This window comes from Anser cygnoides, chromosome 2 (assembly GCF_040182565.1).
Source record: "Anser cygnoides isolate HZ-2024a breed goose chromosome 2, Taihu_goose_T2T_genome, whole genome shotgun sequence".
NCBI classification, from domain to species: domain Eukaryota; kingdom Metazoa; phylum Chordata; class Aves; order Anseriformes; family Anatidae; genus Anser; species Anser cygnoides.
The window spans coordinates 75,913,885-75,939,627 of NC_089874.1; the positions used below are offsets into that span (position 1 = coordinate 75,913,885).

At 33.7% G+C, this 25,743-nt stretch overlaps 1 protein-coding gene across 11 annotated transcripts in view; it reads right to left on the reverse strand.

Annotated features, from left to right (window-relative positions):
• CDH18 (cadherin 18) overlaps positions 1-25,743 on the reverse strand; it is a 564,404-nt gene that overhangs the window by 64,032 nt on the left and 474,629 nt on the right. For all 11 annotated transcript variants that reach the window (XM_066992492.1, XM_066992489.1, XM_066992490.1 and 8 more), the window contains one exon: positions 9,469-9,636. In XM_066992492.1, coding sequence (XP_066848593.1) covers positions 9,469-9,636 — 168 coding nt within the window. The remainder of the gene's footprint in view (positions 1-9,468; positions 9,637-25,743) is intronic.

Sequence of the window (25,743 nt, forward strand, 5' to 3'; positions counted from 1 at the left end):
AGCTGGTGAGGGGTCTGGAGAGCAAGTCTTACGAGGAGCGGCTGAGGGAGCTGGGGTTGTTCAGCCTGGAGAAGAGGAGGCTCAGGGGAGACCTCATCGCACTCTATATGTACCTTAAAGGAGGCTGTAGCAAGGTGGGGGTTGGTCTATTCTCCCACATGCCTGGTGACAGGATGAGGGGGAATGGGCTAAGGTTGTGCCAGGGGAGGTTTAGGTTGGATATTAGGAAGAACTTCTTTACTGAAAGGGTTGTTAGGCATTGGAATGGGCTGCCCAGGGAAGTGGTTGAGTCACCATCCCTGGAGGTCTTTAAAAGACGTTTAGATGTAGAGCTTAGTGATATGGTTTAGTGGAGGACTTGTTAGTGTTAGGTCAGAGGTTGGACTAGGTATCTTGGAGGTCTCTTCCAACCTAGATGATTCTGTGATTCTGTGAAAGTGAGGTTTGCTTGGAAAAGAAAAAACAAGTTACCATGCAGCAGGTAGGAAATGTCAAGGGAAACCAGTAATGTCCGGCAGAACAAGATAAAATTTACCATGCAAAAAAGAAAATGCCAAGTCTGATATAATAGGAAAATTGCTTAGTAGTTGATTCATTTAAACTGCATAGTTAGATCTTTGGTATGTATCTAAAAGCTGTCTTTATTAATTTTGAAATAAATGCACTGCCTTGAATTCTGCTGCAATGCTTCATGCTTACAAATGATATCAACTGACACTTTCACACTGATGGTTGCTTCATTTCATACATAAAATTATAATGGTGGGATGAGATTAATTTTGGAATTTACTTATTGTTAAAATAAATGTGAAATGTGGTCTTTTGACACTTTAGCTCTGACTAATGCATTCCAAAAAGGAAAAGAGTGAGGCCAAAACGATTATGTTATGTAGAGGTCATAAGGAATATGTTACATAATCAAACCCCTTCACGAATGGGAAGCGTTATAACCCATATGATAGGGTGAACTAATTAGAGACTTCCAAATAGTCAAACTACCTCAAATATATCCTCATGACACTACACTTTGCTTCATAATCACACCCCAAGTGTTAGCCATCTGTTTCAGAAAACCATGTTACTGATATCAACTTCAAACACTCTGAAATGCTAAACCTTCAAGCAAAATAAATATTTAGAATCACTCATTAGTTACCTGTCAGTATCTGAAGAACTGAAATGTTTCAATAAATAAATAATAATAATAATGGGCGGGATTCAAAGAAAACTGTTGAAAACTAAAACTGCCAGATCACGAGGTCAGAAATGTCTTTAAACGAGAATTTAACCACTGCTTCACAAGGACAGCCTGAAGATATATTGAAATGAGGCACTTGACAATTACAAGGAATACTATCTGAAAACAACAAAGAAGAAGATAAAATTCAGCAACATGAAGGTTAGATAAAATATATTATAGATATTTTCTTACACTAGATGTAGAGATTGGAATTGTTCTTTCTAAACACTAAATAGTTGTAAACTTTATTTCTGGAAAGTAGAAAAACAAACTAAAGGTTTAAATTAACATACCCTTGGGCATTAACAAACTATATAATAGGGCATTAAAAACAAAAGGATTGTGGGATAGGTATACTATGAATTCATGGTTCTTTATCATAAGCTATGACCCTGTCTCACCCCTTAAAAGCTGTTGGGGATTTAGAAGTGCTAAGGATCAGGTACCACTCTGTACCAAAACTGTTTCATAAAATCTGCCTGAGTTGAACAGACTGTTCCCACACTCCCAGCATCACAGTCTCCCAGCAGCTGTTGTAAAGCAGGACTTTCAAAGTCTTGGAGGTGCTCTACATTGTCTTGGAGGGGCTGCTCAGTGGCTTATGGATTAAGATTAGGTAGCAATTGATTCGGTTCTCACTTTCTATATAAGCATTCACTTGGATGCATTCACTTGGCTCATGAAATGAGTAAATTAATACTCTTTTCCAGTTAATGTACTGTACAGATTAGTAATATCACTTCACAAGGCTTAAATATATACTAACAAAAACATTGTTTAAATTCATGTAAGTGATCTTCATCTTTCTTTCAATAAACTATGTGGCTTATCTATCATTACAGTACAGAAACAACTTCTTGATTTGTAGAACGATTTACTTCCCATTTCAGTTAGCCTACAGGCAACCTATAATGCTGTTTTACTCTCAGGAAAGCAATTTCTCTGTCTGAATCTCTCCAAAAATGAAGTATGACAGTATATAAAGCAACTCAACAAGCATGTTATTCACTGTATTTCTTAATATATTTTGTTGATAAATTTGAATTACTTTTCTAGGTTATAATGTTCTCTGGAACAGTAAGAATTACCTTACAACGGAAACGAGGACTGGCATAATACTGAATTGATAGAGAAATAAGTAAATATCTGACCTACTTGTTAGGTTTGCTGCTCTGTTGGTGGTGGTGGAGTTTTGTTTGTTTGTTTGTTTGTTTTGTTTTGTTTTGTTTTGTTTTTCCCTGGCATTAGCAGAGCCTGGATTCTACTCCCATAGCTTCACAAAGGGCATGAAAAGAAAGGTAGCTCTGAAGAACATCCCTTAAAATGGCATGGTCCTACTCCAATTTCTCTACCCAGTAAAAAACAACCCCCCAACCCTTCAAACCATTACTGCCTCATTCAGAAACCTTATGGGATAAAAAAAAAAATGATGTCAGAATATTTCAAAATTATTTTGTTTGATTTTGGTGTATGACTCACATAATGAATAATCTACCTTGTACATAAAAATCCTCTAGACAATACCCGATTAAGTGAAATAAAAAAATACAGTTAGATTCCATATCCTACCCTTAGAAGTGAAGTTGATGCACATAGTTGGCATTAAAGCTCACTACACAGAACACATACTTTCCACAAATATTTAGCCAGACTTTGATGTAAACATATTTTACACCTCCCAGCTTCTCTTTATATTTGAATTCCATTAAAAAAAAAAAAAAAAGTGTGATTAAATTTAATTTTCATGTATTCTTGTTGAGGGAGAGTTTTTAAATCCCATTCTTATGTACTCATGAAAAGTATTATGCTTACTTCCTTTCAAATTTACAGTAAAAATTTGATTATGTGAATCACACTTATCCTGCTCAAGAAAGAATATCATGACACTCATTCTGTGATCAAATGCCATTTTACAACTTAACATCAGATTTCCGTGACAAATAAAACAATTTGTTAGCTTTAACTTCAAATGTTGTGAAAATATGTGAACATATTAATCTTCTCACAAATAGACAAAAGAAGGCAATGATGAAAATCACTTTACACAATATTTGTCCAGTCTATGAAAGCAACAAATCTGATGCATATACTTTATTTCTTAACTCTTAACTCTCTTAGGTACTTAACAAACATTAAGTAACGTTAAATTAATTAATTAATTAAGTGATTGATTAAATTAATTAAATAATGTATTCATCTCAAATATCCATCTCTTTAAGGACATCATAGATTGATATTTAGTTCTAGTAGGTTAGAAAGATAAAACATAAGAGAAATTTTAGAAAATCGCTCATCACTGAGGTTTGTCCCTTTAAACTGTTTGGGTCCCAGGACATTTTTGGTGCTAGCTGCCTTTTAAACAGCCTGTTGCCCCTGCATCAGCAGTCTTGTTAGGCTGGTGACTTGAACACTTCTGGGAAATCAAAAAGTACCATACTTCTCTTATGCTTAACACTAAAAGCTGTTGTCTTTTGGCCCAATACATTGAAGTCACACACCTGCAACAGGTAATACAAGCCTACAAGCCTGTTGAAAAATACAAGCATTTTTCCCCTTTACATGGTCTACCAGCTGCCAGTCAGAAATTAATGTTCTGGAAATGGAAGCTTCCTAGTTCTTACCTATCTGCTGCACATTCAGTTGCTGATATTACAGAGCTATTTCTAAACAAAGAACAATTAAGGTCATGGGGCTTGGAGATGAACGTGATGACTCTGCAACAGCAAACATAAGGATACTAACTCCAGCCATACTCACGCTGTCCCTCACTGCTCATTCACTTTGGAACCTGAGCACACAAAAATTGTTTACTGAAATAGTTCTCCAGCTTTTAGAATATGGGAGAAGTAGTATATTCATTAGCACCACAATTACACCATGTGACTATTATGCAAATATATCCAATTTTAATACAAATGTACACTTCCCATGAACTGCATTGCCAGACTTTTGCAGCAACCTGGAACACAATCCTAAGAACATTTTAACAAAAGAAAATCCTGCTACCTTTTTTCTTTATGCAAAAAAATAAAAAAATAAAAAATAAAAACCTGATTTATGTAGATGTCATCATAATTTCAAAAGTCTATACTGAAATACTGTTTACATCTCATCAGCACTAAAAGCTAGAATTTCTAGGTTACAAGTAATTATTTCTAGTTTCGTTTTTTTTTTTTAAATATCAAAGTTCACCTGTTAGTTAAGATGTCTTAATAATATACTAAAATGTTATAGATTAATCTTTATGTCTAATGTTATCTGAGATTAGCATGTTGGACAAGAATTCAGCTTTGCAGGAAAACTGTCAATGTTAACAGAGACGTTAACGATGTCCCAATATTAACACAGCAAAAAGGAATTCTCTGTGAATAATCCTTATATTTTCTCATGACAGTCTATTTAAATCTCATTATGATGACTCAATTTACACAACAGAACTAAAAAGAAGCTACATTTGATTTTTAAATACTGTTTCAGACATAAAATAAAATAATATAGGTATTATGCTGCATTTCCCTATCACCTACAAATACCTCCTTTTTCCTGTAATGTAATGATATGCTACTCATTTTATCTTTTAATGAGACATTAATAATGGCCTTTTAGTCCATTCATTATGTACAACAGGCTCATTCTACCTGAGTCAACAATTTACAAAAAGAACTATTTCTGAATCTGACTCTGTTTAATTGCTAGTAAAGAAGAATAGTCCTCCCTAAACCTTGCAGCTGGAAAAGAAATTAAAAATAAAATAATATGATTATTAGCTGAATTTCTTTAGAGAACTTGGAACATATATATGAAACAAAATAAATGTTGGTAATGTCAAGACTTCAAACCTTCTTGCACAAAACACGTAAACTATAACTTTAGAAAAACATATCCTAGATTGTGAACCACCTGGAAACAAACACTCAATATGGTACTCAAAAACCTCATCTGTGGAACATAGGAATGAGAAAAAATGGGAATAAAATAAAATTTCTAGATTAGTAACATCAGTCTTGACAAAAGATAATACAGTATTTTGCACATGCAGGTGGAATACACCTTTTCAAGAACAGAAATATAAGGGTTTTGTGGAAGGACCCAAGGGAATGGCATGGACATGTGTCAAGGGAGGTTCAGGATGGATGTTACGAAAAGGCTCTTCACCAAAGGGTGGTCAGGCACTGGAACAAGCTCCCCAGTGCAGTGATCACAGAATTGAGCCTGACGGAGTTCAAAAAGCATTTGTACAATGCTCTCAGACATAGGGTTTGATTTTCGGGTGCTCCTGTGTGTAGCCAGGAGTTGGACTCGATGATCCTTGTGGGTCCCTTCCAACTCAGGATATTCTATGATTCTGTGATCACTTTAATTTAATAGTCTTCACTAACTTGTAAGCCCTTTCCAATTTCATGCAGATCTGACAAAAGGACTGAGGCCTCAAAGAAATTCTGACCCTATAGGACTGTTAACAATTACTGGTTGGAGACTGCTAAGAGAAAATCAGAGAAAATTCAGTTTCAGTCATCTCATCTGGCAGCATCCAAGTGGTCAACCAGCTGCCAGAGGGCTTTGGACCAGTCACCCCAGGATGGGACTGTGTTACTGTGCTTGACAGTGGGGAATGAGGGAATGCCAATTGTTAAGTATGGGGATCACAGGAACTGGATGTACTACATGGGACTACAATGGAGGGTATAGAAAATAACATAATGGAGTATAAATCTGAAATGAATTTGAGCAGTAGATACATTTGTATTTAACTAGCCAATGGAGTTATATGAACAAAGCTGGATACTAGATGCTGTGTAGACTTTACTAGCACTTGCTTTTTCATAGTTAACTGGAGTACCTTCATACAACATTCCTACTTAAACATGGTTGTGTACTTCCCATAAAATGACATGGTAAAAAAGTGAGGTCAAACAAATTATTTATATATGTAATTTCATGTTATGCCAATGCACTGCCATGAAACAATCAAGCTTTATAAAAATGTTTTAAGCCATGAATTGTATTTATTTAAATTCTGCTTTATCCTAAAGAACCGAGCTTGATGTACCAAACAACAAAATCAATAAATGGGGTTTCATTTTACTTGTAAAACTCCGCTCTTAACACAGTAACTATGGATCTCCTACACACTGTCCAGACTGCAATCATTAGCCTTGATGTACAAAATGTGTCAGTGGAAGCATCTGTCTAGTGTGATGATCTTGATGCAATCAGAATCTACTCATCTTAAACAAAGCAAAACTTGCAGAATCTACTTATCCCAAACGAGACCACAGAGAATTAATGGAAAAAAAGCATACAGAAAATTCTTATGTAACTCAAGCCTGATAACACTGTGTCATCAGTAGATGGAACATTTTCTATCAGATTACTGAAATAAATTTATGACTATGAAATTAGGGCCTTCAATTATCAGCCAAGTGGATCCATCAGTGGTAAAGCTAACAAGATATGAGAGATGCTGATTATTGAAAAGCGAAGATCTTCCCATGCAAAGCACTGTTTGTCAGCTTACATTACATGGCTAGTTCATTTCTAACTGGACTCTCTAAAGAAGGGAAACCTGCAGTGATGAAGAAAAAAATCCACAGTATTGTACAAGATGCACACACAAGATGATCACGACCCTATGCCTACTCCTGAGACATACTATTGTGTTTTGCAAGCAGAATTTTTCAGCTATGCATCTTATTTCAGTGATTATTGTTATCATGTATTCACCTCTATTTCGGAACTTCAACCATCATACTGATACATTTATGCAGAAATGTTTCATATTCTTCTTCATAGTCTTTTTGGTGTCTTGGAACACGTAGGTCTTCTTTTAGTAATTTATTTGAAAGAAAGTCAGAAGTATTTACAGTCAGTACAGAAAAAAATACAGTAAATTCATATGAGCAGATAGATTTATAACCTCTATTTTTATGTTCTAATTACTTTTTCGAAGTGTTTCTTTACAGGGGACAAACCTGGCATACCTTAGTCCATATGCATCTCCAATGAACACTTATCTACCACAACCAGAAAGATATGACCTTTTAAATATATGCAGTAAAACATATTTATAAATAAAACAAATAAAACAAGCACCAATCAGATGTGCTTCCCAGATTGTTCTGAAGTAAAGTATTCATACAGTTAAGAGTCAGGTTCATAACTCACAAGTATGGCAACGGAGAAAAGGAAACTAACCAAAAGAGAGTCTGCAGTTTAGCTGAGGCTCAGCCTGTCCCAAGGCTTATACACTTGATATATGCAGTTTTGGTTAGTACTTCCCTTGAAGTCAGAATTCTGACTGTGACAAACCTCAGTAAGTCTCATTTAGCATCCCATCTAATAAGGAAATTGAAGAGAAATTTAAGTGAAAAGCATGACATACAAAGAAAGGAGAAGAAAAATAAGCAGTGAAATTATTTTTATTAGTGCAATGTATTATTGCAATAAGTCACAATGGTAGGATGGGCTGATTTTAGATCCTCTGTGTTTTGATTCAGTATCACTAACATAATAACTACTGTAATTTTGCAAAGGGTTTCAATTACACTTCTTGAAGAGAAGTAAAAAAGTAATGTTACAGTCACAGTTGTGGTATAGTGGTCGTATCTAAGGAAAGATAAATCAAATGTTTCCAGGATTAATCTGTTAAAAATGATAACGTTAAAATACTTTTTTTTTTTAACCTTGCTTTGTCAAAAAACGAGTTCTCATTAGAAGAGAAATGATATATTGTAATTTTCAAAGTTATTTTATGCAATTTTTAGAATCTCTTTAAATGTGAAGAAAATAATCTGAACATTTTATATTTCTTCAATTTCTGAGAAAATATTAATACAAATAAGAAATATGTGTACTAAAGTACATTTCTAACTGTGAGTTAGTCGGCCTGCCGAAACCTTCCACACATAATAAAAGGACCGCCTCTTGAAACCTGGTACATAGGGATCCATTTGTCCCTGAGTATGCAGGAAACCTAGGACATTATTTGTACTTTAACTGCTTTAGATGTTGTATTTGTTCAAAGATATCCTTTACCTTTTGTCTTTTCAATAGTTATGAAGTATTAAATAGAGTGAGGAATGTAATGATAATTCTGTGGAACATAAAACCAAATACACACATTTTAAGGTTCTGTTTAAAAGGCTTTTCTGTGTGTGTTTGTGAGGCACAGAAAAAATATTCATTTCTACAGTACTCATAATGAACCTTCTTACTGCTTGACCAGATTTTATATAATGCACACTGCCAGGAAGTTTGGTTTTTCCCTGGAGCTTCGTGATCTCTAGTATTGTTTATAAATCTTCTCATTCAAACAGCTTAATGTATTTCCCAGTGGACATACATATACCTACTAGTCCATTATGTTTTACAAGGGCTCCTGCAATGTCTGAGTCCAGATTACAATATTCTTACTGGCCTTGAGCCAATCTGCAGAGAGCAGTTTAGCTATGCAATTTCATTCCAGAAGACTTAAAACGTTGACTGATTTCAGAATTCCTATAGGGCTCCAGCTGTTGTGTCAGATCAATGTGCACACAATAAGCTAGATAAAAATGAACTTCCTATTAGTGGTCCCATTACGATATTCTAACAAGAGTACTCTAGCATGTACTTTTTCATATATGCATGTGAGAACATTCAGTTTGACATCAACATTGATGATTCATTTAACTAGGGTAAAGGCAGACTTCACTGCAGCTCAAAAACAGTGAACAGTTTAGGTTTTGATCATCTGTAATGTAAAAAATGATCTTAAAAGTTTGTAAGGGTATAGAAGAAGAAACAGAAGGAAAAAGTGATAGATGTGTATGGAAGCAACCAAATGCATGACAGATTTAAACTCTGAATGTGTTACCTTCTGTTATTTTGTACCATAGAACAAAATAATTCACTTGTGGGATCAAAATTGTGCAGTTACTGCAATATACACATTCTAAAGGGACTGTAGAATAACCCACACATGACAACGGTATTTCTTTGTCACCCATCTCACTCTTATTCAGTGTTTAATTGAATGAAATGTTCGATGATTTTAGTACTTCGCCTATGCCATACCAGTGCTTCATCTGAAAACATAATAAAACTGAAAAATACTGGTGAATTCAAACATTTCCTGAGCTTCATTCTCTCCATGATTTTGAATATTAATTGGATTTCACTAATAGCTTCTTACTTCACTGAAAATCAACACGATTCTCAAAACAATTATATGCTGAAATTGTACATACTCTGAGGAAACCTGGGTGGATTGTCGTTGACATCAGTGAGTGTGATATTTACAGTTGTTGACCCTGACAGCCCTCCGACCTGCCCAGCCATATCTTTGGCTTGAATGACAACGGAATAATGCTCTCTGGCTTCCCTGTCCATGTTGTGCAAGGCAGTCCTGATGACTCCTGTGATGGAAAGAAAATAAACAAAAGAAAGATTAGAATTAGCTTGTTCTAGCAAGGGAAAATGCTGGACATAACCATTTGTTTCAGGAAAAGTGGGGAAATGGGAGATTTTCTGGAAACGTAGAGCTTTTCTATAATCCAAATAAGCTGGGTTTATTTGATATTCAAGGTTAAAAGCCAATCGGTTGCCTTCTGTGTGCTAACAAATAATAAATAATGGATTACATAACGCTATATGGAGATGCTTGAGAGTGATCCATTGCTTTTTTTTTTTTTTTTTTAAATATAACAATGCCAGATACTGCTAGCCAGTCAACTTGCCTTGGGATAATAAAAAATCAAAACAAAACAAACCTATATTTTACAACTATAATAGCATATTAATAAATAATGAATCCAACTTATGTAACATTCCTAAATGAAAGGCACATTGCTCAAATGCAGTGTTTTCTCATGTATTATCATTGTTTAAATATCTACTTAATAGAACTATTAGTGAGAATTCATACCCCATGGAAGAAGCCACAGATTCATTTATTTTAACAAAAGTTCAATTCTAAATAAAACCACTTACCTTTTAAAACTATTCCAAAACTATACCTTCTTATTCAATACATATTAGTCACACACACTTGTCTTCGTAAGTGTAACTTATGTAATACTTGTATGTAAAGTAAAAGATAAGTTTTTATTGTTTTTACTATTGTAGACAGAGAAAACTAAAACTGAGTAACCCTAAAATTCTATTTTCTTAACATTTACTCGATATATGCACAAGCAAAGATGACAATAAGCGAGCAACAGTCAACCCTGTGGGCTCAGTTTCAATTATGGTACATTTTTCATTCATGATGATGCCTGTAAATGGGCTCCTACTAATTTCTTTGATCACAGTCTGACAGAAAGCTCACAGAGTTCAGTAAAGAGAAATGTCAAGTCCTGCACTGGGGAAAGAATAAGCCTAAGCATCAGTACATGCTGTGGACAGACCAGCCGTAAGGCAGATTTCAAGAAAAGGATCTGGGGGGGTCCTCATGGACAAGCTGGTTAGTAATGTGCCCTTGCAACAAACAAAACCAACAGCATCCCAGTCTGCATTATTAAAAATGTTGCCAGAGAGGTGATCCTTCTCTGCTCAGCACTGGTGAGACCATATCTGGAGTGCTAGGTCCAGTTCTGGGCTCCCCATTACGTGAAAGACATTTATATGATGGAGTGAGTTATATCAAAAAACATAAACAAATATATTAAATAATTTTATTAACATTAAATTTTCAAAAATCTACATTTGTATTGTAACTTGGTTTTGGACTCTTAAATGGAGTGGGAGCTATAACAAGTTAGAAAATATACCATAGTATTATCAAATATTGTTTTGGGGTACATTTTAAACATATAATAGCTATTAAAGCAATTTAACTTGCTCTTCTAGGCAATCAGCAGAACAGCATTATTTCCATGGTCTGTGATTCCCACAGTCTCAGATGATCTCAGAAGTGATTTCCAGAATATTACTTTATTGTATATAAATTTATTTTATTATATGTATTCCATAAAGCCGATTACATGGAATCACAGAATGGCCGAGGTTGGAAGGGACCTCGGAAGATCATCTAGTCCAACCCCCCTGCTGAGCAGGATCACCCAGAGCAGATTGTGCACGATGGCATCCAGGAGGGTTTTTAATAGCTCCAGAGAAGGAAACTCCACAGCCTCTCTGGGCAACCTGTTCCAGTGCTCTGTCACCCTAACAGTTAATCATTGTTACATGTGAAATGGAAATTTTCATGTAGCTTATACCATCGTTTCCCTTCTATTCTGAAAATAAATCACATATAAACAAGTAGAACTATCCACAAAGAATAATATTTTAAAGTATCGATGAAGATTCAGAATGATTTTAACATACTTTTGCACCACGAGTACCTATTTATCAGAAGCTTGGATTCTGGACAAGCTAGCTAAAAGTAGTATACCAATATGTTTTACTTCATCAATATATTTTTCTTTTATACAGTTAGAAACTGTTTCTTTTTCACAAACATAATTGTAATATACTGAAATTCACCGTAACTTATACATACTATAATAGAAAGGCAAGAAGACATTTGGATAAATTGAATTGTTATAACTGAAGCATGAATTTTCGTCAATATGCTTCAAAAAATCTGATCCTACTGTACTGAAATTTCATTTTGCTGGAAAAAAAAATAAAAAATAAAAAATAGAAACATAGAAAGTTTTAAAAGTCAAAATGCTCTGCATTTTTTTCCTGACATTTTCCAAACAAATTGCTTCAACTTTTCACACTGAAATAATCTTTCTTGTTGGCACTTCTTCCTTATCTGATATAATAGAAATCAGAGTTGAAATAGAAACCAAATGTATTGGAACTTTTAATATTTATGTATATGCATGGAGGAAGTACGGGATTTTGAAAAACAACACTTCAATTTCAATTTGAAACAGACCATAGTTCACATACTGGAACATCTGTCTTCCACAGAATGCTCGTAATTACACTAGTCACTTAAAGTTTTAAACTACTTTAAATGAACAGAAATTCCTATGAATTGCGTTTACTTTCTTCTTCATTTTTACTCCAAGGGGTATGGCACTGAATCAGTTCTTGCAGACAGTTAATAATGACTTGTGGAGTGAAGGGATGACTTATTTTTTAGCATCATATTCTTATTTTCTGAAAATATAGTATATTCAAATGGTATAGTATATTAAAGTTTTTTATTCCAAAAACATAGATCTAAAATTTAGAATAAAAAAAATTGTATTCATGTTTGGGGTATGCTGAAGGAAATGAGATAAGGGAAGATTTAGTTCTCTCTCTTTTCTTGGTTCTGTATATGTACATACATGTTAAAATTATATAAATACATGAGGTGTATAACTAGGTGCAGATCCTAACGTTCTATCCTTATTACTAGCAGGTCCACCAATTTTTCTGGCAATATAGCTCTAAAATCATACAGAACTTCAATTTTCTCTAATGCATCCAAAAGATGTATGGAGAACTACCTTCCCTTTTTTTTTTTTTTTTTTTTTTCCACAATAAGGTAATATGGAAAGTTCCAGCCCTCTCTTTTACAGTAGCAATTGCCCTTGAGCATGTTCAGTGTGCTTGGCAGGGGCTCCTATACATCACACAAGACAGGAAATTCATAATAAAGAGGACTAACTTTCTCTTTCTAAAACTGTGAGGAAAGATTTTGAAAAAGAAAATCCCCCTCCCCCTTCCCCGTTCCTTTCCTTCCCAGATTACAACACATTGGTGATTCATCTATGATTGGCTTGCTCAGGACTTTATCCTCCAATATTTCTAAATTAATAAAACCAGAACTGTTGTAGAAAGTCTTATAATTAGTCCTGTAATTTGTTGGCATCAGCAAATTTCCTCATGATGGTCATGCATTCATCCTAAAAACATCAGACAAAATTGAGCAAAAAGTACATTGTGGTGTCAAGCTCTTAAAAAATATCCACGTCTACTACTCTGGACAGCTTCTCTTCTATCCTTTCACCCAACATCTTTAGATTCAGAAAAACACTGAAAAAATGTTCATTTTGACAAATTTTACTTTTGTAAAAAGTAAAATTTACCCAGTAAAATTTTACCCAGGCTCTGCAAATACATTCCTGATACTTAACTGCAGTTAATTCCTATTTTTTTTTTTTTTTCTCTAAGGCATCTGTCAATTTACCCTTTTTTTTTTTTTTATCTGTTCTGTGGAGAACCATTTTACTTGCATGTAAGAAGAGCTGCACAGAAGGCTTGACTGTAAAAATCAAGATATTTTTAAGTCAAGTGCAGACAATTATTTTGAAAAAGTTTGCCACAGCCAAGTCTCTAACTATGCACTTATCAAAGTATTTAACTATATTCTTACCTGACAGTGTGGTGCACTTAAGGTAATTTATCTTATTGCTTAGATATAAGAACTTATTTTAGATTCAGTAATCAACGCACAGTTTTAGTCAGCTTTCTCTTGCAGCCTACTCCTGCATGATGTGTGAATGGAACCTTCCCAGAATAAACCATGGATCATTTTAACATTCTTAGATCAAATGTTTTCTATCCTGGGTGTGTGTGTGCGTTTGTAAGTTTCACCATCGAATGACAAACTAATCTGTCATAGACCAGTTAATTTTTTGTATGGAAAACTTCCATTCTGCTGTTGGATTACAAGCCTGGTCAGTAGGGATTTTCTAAAGGGTCAGCAGGTCTTACTAGATCTTCCATATTCTAGTTTCTTACGTGCCTGTCTTGTCATAAACAAGACCACTAAACGGTTCAAATATAATTTTAAATATCTATTTAATGACTGATTAAACGTGTGACTTTTACTAATTACTGAGGAAAGAGAACTATTACAGACGGTAATCTCATGAATATTATTTTTACTTTGTGAACAAAAGCCCTATTTTTATACTCATTTTGCTTTAGGATATGTAGTTAGCTTATTTTACTTCAAATTAATATTCTGAATATAACATATATACTAAAGTAGTTTTAAAAATCCAATATTATCCTACCTTGAGAGAATTAGATACATCTCTTTTAAGAGAATGAAGTAGGGCTTTTGTGAGTTTTTGCCTTTTAGGGCCAATACTGAGCAAGTATGAGTCAGCAGATGCATTTTGTTTTTCTTAAGACTTCAGAATCAACTTCAAATCTGGAAATTCCAATAGACTTTACCTTGGATTTATGATTTAGTCCAAACTATATTAAAAAAGAAAAAAAAAAAAGAAAAAAAAGAGCTGATTTTGTTCATACTCCACATTCTGAATGCTTCTATAACATAGATATATTTAATCTACCCCTTTGGTCAGACCTACTTTATATAGGTAACATTATACATTTTGTTCTTTTCCAGAGCCATCACTAGAGAACTACCTTCATCACCAGAAGTCAAAGCACTATAGAAATGACAGTTAGTAGTCTGTTTTCTTCTATGGTCATGATTACAGTACCGAAAGACACTACACCCTTTCTTTAGGAGAATTAGCACCGAAATAAAATACATGAATACAGTATTGAAATATTACTGCTGTAATAAAATAGAAATTGCAGAAAAACAAGTAAATTTCTAAAAAGAAAATGGTAAGGGTTTTCTTAATAAGTTTGTTAGAATAGTGTTCATTTGATATACAAATAATAATAAAAAAAAGAGGGGGTATTAACCAGATTGATTGTAATATAATGAATACCCCCAGGGAAAAAAAAAAATCTATTCAATTTATTATTAGTGATTAAAGACTTCTCAAAAATTTTGATGAGTAACAGCCTGAATTTACAAAATGAAAAAATCTTCTGCCAAAGCCTCTGAATTAAGGAATTTGAAGAAAGCTTCACTGATTGAATTGAAAATACATAAATTTATGTGTCAATTGCATGAATGCCAAATGTAATTACAGCACCTTCCACTGTTTTCATAATGCAAAGCATAATCAAATGAATTAAATGAAGAATCAGCTGCCATCCTGCATGCCAGCAAGCAGACAGGAAACACTCTCAAGTGTCTGAAAGACTCTCAAAGGAGTATCTACTACAGAAATACTATAGCAACTGGCCACCCTATTTGGGCAGGAAGCCTTCATTCTTCCTCTCGCCAGTAGTTACAGCATATGTATATGGCTTCCAGGTTTGTCAGTTCTGTTTCAGTTAGAATTGTTCACATGATTTTAAAGCAAATTTCTCTCAGCCTCTTGTAAGCTAGTTGAATCAGGACACCGTTATCAGGGATGTTTTTCCACTGAAGTGATGTACTCGTCCCACTGACTTCAAAGTGTGGCTACTTCCAAATCACTATGCTTTAGAAGAGACATTTGCTGGATTTAGTGGTAGTGGATTGCTAGTTTATTCCACTCCAATTGTAGTCATTCCTGTAAACATCAACTTTTCACTCTGGCCCAGAAATCTGCATTAAAATCATCAGCTAATACAGCATTTAAACAAAACCAGTATTTTGGTGCAAATCTCAGTAACTAATCACATAAATAATCATACCACAGCCTGTTGTGCTGATATTTCTATTTCTTCCACACCCAAACTCTTCCAGTAAACTTATGTCTGGTGTGACTCTATATGGCTATAAAGGTATGGGTGTTTTCATTTGTTCTGTTGAGCTGTATAGACACAGGTCTTTATATTCAGAGGACCCTTGTGTAGGCTGAACAGTAAACTTGACTTTATATGCGTAACTCGAGTGGTAGCTGGCAGACTGTATGGCGGTAACAAAGTATGGTGTACAAATACTTTTTTCTGTGCTTGAAAGTAGCAGGGAATAACCGTGATGAGTAGGACAGGTGAATATTATAGTACAGACAGAATGGAAATATATTTTAATAGAAACAGTGAAGATGGAGCAGAATGAGGTGCTTCTGCCACAATAATGATACAGTAAAATACAGATTCATGAAATTAAGTTGACATGCAGCATCAACTCTGTAAATATTTCCTAGACAAAGGAAAACAGGTTATATTCATCTACACAAAACAGGAATGAGCTGGAATATAAGAAAAAAAAAGTGCTCTTCATCTTCCAAAAATATTTTCAGATTCTCTTAAAAAAAAAAAAAAGCCAGTGGTCACCAGTTGGGAAATCCAAATGTGGGCAGCAAAGTCACTGGAAGCCACAAACCTGGCTGTTTCTTTGTCCAAAAAAGCAATTAATATATTTTCCAAACACATTACTATCAAACTCATTAGACAGGTTAACAAGTAATTACGCACAACTTTTGTAATTATTCAAAACCTCACAATTTAGACTTTTTAAGCAACTATACCAATGGTTCTTGGAAAGAAATATAAGAAGAGCTTAGATTTTCATATAGCTTATCCAACCTGATACACCCGCTGTCAAGATACATTCTTCCAAATAACTAAGCTACTCAGGTTTAATGGTAAATTCTTTATATAATGGATTCACTGTGTTAAAAGCCAGATGAGACCACCAGACCTCCCACAGAGCTCAGACCATTAACAGAACTAGCACTGTGAACCTAGTAGTTTGATTTTGGCTAGAGCACATCCTCCTGAAAACATGTAAATTTGAACTGAAGTGATCAAGAAGTAGAAAATATCACCTATTTTCTCAACAGAATATCCCAATTCTTAATCATAATCTTAATTCTTAATCATAATCGCCCTTTATTTGGTGGTGTGCAATTTCAAATTCAAACTTCTGACTTCTGTTATCCTCTCTCAGACCATTAATTGGTTCCCTGTACTTCTCTTTGTAAAGATACTGCTATATTCTCATGAAGATAACCTTTCCAACAAAATAAATGGTAAAAATGTGTCGCTGTAAAGCCTTTTTTTCTCACTCATAATGTATAGTGTTATTTCCTCTTTTCAGCTTTCCAAAATTAAATACAGACAAATGAAATTAACATTGATATGTCAATTCTGCATGCATACATACACACACACACCCGGTACCAACATCTGATGTAAATTTAACCTCTCTAACCATTTGAAATACATAAATATATTTAAGAATTGTATTAGGCTTTTTTTTTTTTTTTGGCTCAATACTGCTTTGGTAGCTCATTTTGAGCTGCTTTACTCTAATTTTATATAGTTATGGTTCTTCTGAATACATTTCTACCTCCCTCACTACATCACTTCTATTATAAATTCCTGATCCCTAATTGCAGGACATTGCATTTATTGCACTGAGTGGCTCAGCTATCAAATATTCTGCCCGAATATGCTATTTTCATCTGTATTCAGAATTATGCCATTTTTCCGTCATCCAAAAATTTTATCTGCAATAGTCTTATATTTACTTCTAAACCATACATCAGAAAGTTGACTAGAGTTGGTCTCACACTAATCCCTTTAGACCTCTGGTGGTGTCTCTTTCTTTCACGATGATTCTGCATTGCTGACAACTTTTTGCTACCTCCCAGGTAGCCAGTTCATGTACATTTAATATGTGCTTTGTTGCTACTAGTTACTGCTATGTATTTAACTAGAATGCCATGTGGTATGGCAGTTATATTTTTTCAGTGTAACTTGTCATGAAACAAAGGAATTGGGTTTCTTTAACATGATCTATTTTACAGAAACACATACTGAAAAGTCTTATTGCTTTTTCTATTTTTACCAGCTAAATTTTTCTCAACTAATTTACTTTATTTTGCCAAAATTTGCCAGCCTAATGTTACAGACTTCTTTTTGGTTGTCCTTTCAGAAAATTGACACACATTTACATTCTGCAAATGTTCAGGAATTTTTCTAGTAAATCAGAATTTAGTTAAAATTAACATTGGTGAGACCAGAATTGCATTAGCTGGATATTTTTTCCCCTAGCAGATGTGACACAGCATTCTTCACAGCTACTATGAAGATTGTATGGTGTGAAAAGCAAATAATTCTGTTTCTTTCCAAATACAGCATGGATCTAACTTTTTATTCTGAATCATTCTTAATAATTTTGTCATCTTCATCTAGTTATGATCCTATCACTGCCATTTTCCTTTTTTTTTTCCACCCCTCCTACTTGAAAAAAGAAATAAAAAAAAATGTGTCCTAAACCCATTTAATCTGGCATCCTGTCATTCAGGGATTGTTAGCGTCCATTGTCTTCAGCGTTCTTTATGAATGTTATCCACTTCATATTTCTAGTTGCTGTATTTTCTTACCTACTTCATTATTTGGGGAGAAACTAAACTTTGGAACTAGATGGTCTTTAAAGGTCTCTTCCAACCCAAACCATTCTGGTTCTATCATTCTATGATTCTATGTACATCTCTTAGTTTGAGGACTGGACAATCATTATGGTTCTCTGTTGGTCTAATCTTTCTAGATGATTCAGTATTCCAGGGTGATATTTACAGGTAAAATGTGAAAATTCTGCCCGCTTTTTGATGTGCAGATTTGCAAAAGAGTTCACAAAAGGGCTAATTCATCCATTTTCGTTATTCGTTTATCCAGTCTTATGTCCTGAAAATGTCCAAGCTGGTTCTTTCAAAAAAATATTGCACAATTACTATGAATTTTCAGACAGCAAAACCATTAAATGTTCGTTTAAGCCAATCCCCTGAGTGTTTTTAACCTCTCCTAAAATTGCTTCTCCATTATTGAAGATTTATTATCGTCCATACAAAACTTTAAAAGATGAGGAATGCAGGAGTAGAAGAAAGCTTCAATGACAGACATTGACTTGAATAAAAATATTTATGTGTCTAGCAGCAAAAGGTTCTCTGCCTAGGTGTGTATGATTAAATCATTCCATTTAAAACAGAAGCTACTTTGGTGGTTTTGCACTGACTAGTGTCATTTCCTTGGAATTGAATCTGAATTAGTGGCATTTCTATAGCTCTGAAGATACAAATGGTTAGGAGAAAACAGGGCTGAATGGTCAGATTCTCCAACTTAAACAAGAGAGCAGACAAATTTTGATGTGTTTCTGTTAAACAGTAGGCATGTGCCTTGAGTAAAGCAGTGTGAGATAAGCTTACAGAAGTATGATGTTCCTGCTGTGCTGAAAATTAATTTTCCTTTTTTTTTGACAATTCAGATAAAAATGTATTATAAACCAAAAAAAGAAACTGTACCCTAATTAGGCGGGGGGGGGGGGGGGGGGGGGGGGAGAAAAAAAAAAAAGGAAGATGATGCTTGCGGAAAGCTGAATGCTGGCTGTATGATATAATTCTTGAAGTATTATGCTCAAGATAACTATGAAAAATACATAGATACAGATATATAAAACTAACAGATTACTGTAATGCTGCTTAGCTAGTGAATAATGTTCCATCACAGATTACTTATGAGGTAGGCAAGCAGAGGGACCAAGTAAGTGATGTGCATGTGAAGATAAGGCAAGGGCAAAGAACACTGGAAAGGAGGACATTACTCATTAAGGATGATTTCTTCAAAATACAAAGTTCTTAGGGTTGCAGGGTTGCATTTAATCCTTGGTGAAAAGGAACAACCTTATGATACATGAGATGAACAAAACAATTAAGTAAAAAGGGGATGAATTCAGTAACCCATGAACATGGCAGACGGGAATTAAGTACAGGAATCTTCTCAAAGGAAATCCCATTTGACAAGAAAGAGCTTAGAACTATCTGAAGACTGACTGCTTATATTCACCAGCTTGGAAATACCCCTCTCTTAAAACAGAAATAATATGGACTACCAGTTATCAAACACTGCTTATTGTAATGTCACCTGCCTACCTATATACCTACATTTTAATATATGGTTTGAATGAAAATGACAAAATAATTGAGAGCCCAAGATTAATGTTGGTAATATTTCACTCATAATCCACAGCTTCCTATTACTTTCTTCATAATGGAAAGGAAAATAAAGATGGAGTCACAGACTTGACTTCACATTTCTCATCTACTATTTTTAAATTAGAATCCTATGCAAATTAAATTTAATTTTTGTCTTTAATAGTCACATGAGAATGTATCTAAATAATTTGAGATAATTAACATAGTTGCCCATAATATTATGGTTTCTTTTCAAAGCAGGTCACCTTGATAAGAGGGACAAGGAGACAGCGATTATAGGCATGACAAAAAAGCTTTAAAATAGGGTCAAAGTAATGTCCATCTAATTAAAAACTAAATGTAGCACACAGTCTTGGAAAGATTCCACATTTGAACAAAATTTCATATGCTGGCTAATTTAATTACAATTGACAGACAGTGTCTAGATGACATATAATTCAGCTTGTCTGTTAGTGAGAAAGCTTGCTTAGCCAACAAACCAAGTGTTTACATGGTTGCACCCTTTTGTCTCCATGATACTTATGACATACCCATGAGCAAGCCACTTAACCTGAATGCATCACTGACCCATGTGTAACACGTTAAAGACCCTACAACAGTATAGCATAATTTATAGGTAATTGTTATAAAGCACTTAGAGTTCAACCTTACTCAGCATTTAAGTATGCTTATTCATAAATTTCAAGTGAAAATGAAATAAAATGAGACGTGTCAATACAGAAATGAAAAACACTTTTTCCATGTATAACCTAGGTACTTGAATAACAATGAAAGCATTTACACTTCAAGTGTTATGACTGTGGCCATGCAAGCTAATGACTGTTCCAAATAAAATCATCAAATTCAACCATTGGCAAAATAAAATCAGCACACGTTCTTCACTTTGGACAATGTTTTAGTGGCAGATTTAATACATCTGAATGTAACTACACATGTATATATATATATACATGAGTGACAACGAGTACCCTACAAATAAGATTAATTGATTTGCTTACCAACGGAATGAAAAAAATCTTAGAAACAAAGTATTACTGTATTATTTTCTGGGGAAAAAAAAAAAAAAAACACAAACTATAAATTCACTGAAGGTTTAGTACTTGTAACAAAGTTCCAGTCTGTTGGAAAAATTAAAAAAAAAAATAGTTGTTTTTTTAAAAAAAAAAGATGTAAGAAATGCAATATGGGTAAACAGAACACTAACTAAAGAACCACGATACATCAAAACAGATACCTTCAAATGCTGAAAATGTGAAAATTAGGCATACCACAGTTTTCATAACCTTCTGAAGTACATTAAAAAAATTGTGATTTCATGCAGATAAAATTTAAAGATATCCTATAATAAAACTTCTGGTATGCATGTTCACAAATGTTATTTTCTTTTTTAGACCTAACACACACAAAATCTTTGTCCATTAGGTGACATAATAGGTTGTTATTGACTTGTATTGAGATTCAATCAGGATGTATTGACTTGAGAGTTAGATATTGATCCAGTAAGAGAAAAGATAAATCTCCACCTAGAGGTATAATAAATCTTAAAGTTGGCTGAGAACTGAAGTCTGTATTGTTCCATTGCTATAGGTGCATTGCTATCAAGAAATTAACTACTGAATTAGTGAAGTGTTGTAGTTTGTTGAGAAGAGACGACCTCGCGGTACCATAAACTAAAAAGCATCACAATAAGGTCACACAAAACATAAAATACCATTGCTTCCTGAGAGCACATAGTTTTAGAAAGTTGTTTCAATTTTTGATTTGACTGAATATATTATTCTGCAAGGTGATCACTCTCTGTCTGAATATTAGTACTGAACACCTTTTGATGTTGAAACTGAAGCTTGTCTGCATTTGAAATTATTCTGAATTTACACAAAGCACACATTTGAAAATACAAGAGCTTTCCCTTAAAAACTCTTACTGGACACAGACTTTCTTAGGAATAATGTCACATATATCTAGTCATCAGACTTGGGAAAGCCAGGACTTTGTGACAGATCCCAAATATAGAGTGAGGAAATATATACAACCTTATGAACCATGTCACAAGTACCACAACTTTATATACTATGTATTACAAACTCCTAAGCTGGGTGCTGAAAAAAGATAAAATCAAAAGATCATCTTTACTTTTCCTCTTCCTACCTACCATTCTCATTTACAATCATAGGAAAACACATTAATAGCTTTCATTTTGTACCTCCAGATTTCAATTATTTATTTGAGACAATAATGAAATTTGTCTACTTAAAACTTGATTCAGCAACTAGCTTCCTTAAATGCACTGATCTACATGACCCCTTTCTGATGAACAAAAATTTGTACAGTTCCATAACAAATGCATAAATATGCCTTTTAAAGCTCAATGTAGATAACTTAAAATGCACAAATCCAATTAAAGATTAAGTACCTTTGTAATTGGTACCTTTTAAGTGCCTCGAACTTTTGTAATGTTCACTTATGCACTGGCAACATAACATACTATAATATTTCAAAGCTGCACTGCATCAACATCAGCTGTTAAAATCTCCTACAACATTTCATCTTGACCGAAGATGAAGGCTCAAAATACAATTTTTTTTTTTACAGATAGAAACATTTGGGAGGATGTCAAAAATGAAATAAAAATACTTGCAGAATTCAACCTGCCTTTTAAAAATAAGATTTTCCTAAGAATTACACTTTCAATGAGTCTGCTTGTCTAGATAATTTGTGATCTACACAGGGCAAGAAAACAGATCAACAGCAGTGTTATAGTTTTTTCCACTTTTTCCCTTCTCTAGAATTATATCCGGTGCAAATATTTGCCTGAGGTAGGCCTGGTATGAATCAAAAGAGTGGACTTTAATACTTTCTGTCTTTTTCAAAGGATATAAAATTTCCTAAAATCATATCTATTTTCTCTATTTCTTATCAAAGAACCTACAGCAGGGTGACATAGACACAAGATAATAGGACTGAATTGGTTTACCATTTGGTACAAAGTCAATGGTTGTTTACCAAATTTATGTTCTAAGTAGTGATGGGAAAGCTCTTTGAAACATACTGAAAAGAAGCTGTGAAAAGATCATTAGAAAATAAACTTTCAATAAAAGTCACTTTCAATGGCTGTGTTCCTTAACTGGTTGACCTTATGTTAGACTGTTAATGTACCTTTCAAATATTAATAACAAATAATAAAAATAATAATAATAAAAAAAGAACATGATTCCCTCTTCTGCTAACATTTAGGAGGGATAAAAATGCTTTTAAAAGTTCATATGGAAGTAGGTTGTCTATTGAAAAAGCATTCCTTCATTTTATTTAAGTACACATCCAAAGGCTAAACTATTATTCTTGACCAAATTGTGTTTGAACACTATATCATGAGCTACTTAAAAGTCCTTCATTTCTAATTAACATGACAAAATAAAACGAAGATTCAGAGAACTATACTGGTTTGCACTCTGTATGTTTTTCATCATTTTTCTTTAATGAAACAAAACACAGAAACACACTATTTTCCTGGTGTTTTTTGTATATGTTGCAGAGGAAGTCTTTCCTCTAAGCTTCATCTACAACAGCAACTATTTCTCTCTACGTGTAGCTCAGTTTTCTACCTCTCCAGAATGACCTGAGGTAACATGAAACAGTGTACCTAAAGCAATTTACATGTACCTACATACACAGTAACTCATATAATATATATATGAGTTATTATATATTATATATAATATCTATATCTATATATATAATATTATTATATATATAATATATAGATATAGATATTAAAGGGCATTTCATCTCATGTAACTGGCTAAAACCTATAAAAAGCTATGGGATCAGGCCATAGTGAATCCTAATCTGAGTGGACAGGAGCTTTCCTTGTGCAACAAATGCAGCAATCATGGCTTGCCATGGGACTGCAGAATGTTTTTCTTGTCCACTCTTCTTAAGATCTTCTTAAAGTGTATATATAATGAAGGTGAGCAGGAGCTCACACTGTTGATCTTGATCTGGTATAAATCCACATACTTCACATAAAGATAATGAAGCTATGTTGATTTACATCAGTAAATAATCTTATATTTTATTTTTAGGCAAAAAGCTTCTTACCATGATTAGGACTAAGATCTCAATATGGTACTCTCGTTGATGAGTCTTCACTCTGCAGGTGTTAATGGCAAGGGGAGCTCACATCAGGGAAGACTGACTGCCTTTATGAGCATGGTTGCTCCTATAGCTTCTGAAAATCTGGCCAATAATGACATTTTTTATACCATAATATTTCTAAAATCACACCTGAAGAAGAAATATAAAACACATTTATCCATGTGTTAAGGTAAGTGTTAGGAATAGGAAATGCAGAACTGCATTTGGGCCATTAGCTTCCTCTTTAGGAATAGTCAAATCAATTCATATTTCTTTACTTTTATTCTCAATCCTACATTTTCTTTCATATCTATTTTAGGCTGTTCTGAGTCTTTTACTATCTTGTCATATTAGAGAAAACTGAGCATGTAAGTGAACTCCAGTATCTGCTATGGACACAAAGTAGTGGTCCAATACACAACAGGTGATAATTATAGAAAAATACTTTAAAAGCATTTTGTACAAAAAATTTGTACAAATAATTTGTATAATTTTATTTTTTTTTACAAGCAATTTCTGTTAATGAAAATCTTGTTAGGACATTTAGAATGCATCTTTTGAGAAAAAAACTGTAAGTAAAACAACAGTGGGCGGGTAACTTGAAGAAAATTTTGACTCCCTAATGTTCAGCTATTATAAATTAACCTGAACATTGGAAATTAAATAGGTGTAAGATGGGAAATACCTACGAAGTATAATGTATTTCCTGGATGCTGTATAGTTATTAGATAAACTTAGATGTAATTCGCAGGAAAGTGAAAATTAAAATGGAGCATGTATACTTTAAGCATTTCATATTTGAATAAATATCAAAAAATAAAAAATAAAAAATAAAAATAAAAAAAATAAAAATAAAAATAAAAATTGAGAAGCTCTGCTGGTTATGTTAGAAAACATAAGTCCCAACATATAAATTTCTAGAAAATGGCAATGGTGCATAGTACCTGCTTTAGCACTTGTAGAGGTTGACCATTTACATCCACAATATCTTCTTAATTTTGATTAGGACTTACGGCACACTTGTAAAACTCACTTTTACTGAGGAACAATTTCCTGCACATAGGACAACTGTCAGCTCGACTTGAGAGGATATAGTATCCTAAATACTTTCTAATACTTTCCAAGACTTAGTAAGAAATAGTATTCTGAATGTTAGAGTCTGAACAGTAAACATCAAAAACATATGTTGACATGCATAAAACTTTTGCATGGTGATCCATTACAGTAATACAATATCACTAAGATTTTTTATGGACTATGCTGCAGAGACCATTTACAAGAAGACTGGAGAACATACTTTTATTACCCTTTTTAGAAGATGTCATTTATCAAATGGACAATATATTCTCAGAATCTTAAGATAATTTAATGGGATATACATATATAGTTTGCAAATGACACAGCTATATCACTGTGCTTTGAATGAGTTAATATATTTTTCAGGAACAAGTTTTTAAAAGCTGTCTCCAAGCTTTAGATCTCTTATTTTTTGTCTCATCACTCTGAAAAAAAAATAAAAATATATTTCAAAACAGTTTCCTTTACATGATAGCGAGGCAATGTAAACGAAAACAGTAATTTTCAACTATAATGCATGAAAGCAGTCATCTGAAAGCATGGCCTCAAAGTAAGTATGCCCGCTTATCCTTGAGAAATCATACCTAATACTGGGCAATGAAATTTCAAAATATTGACTTCACCATT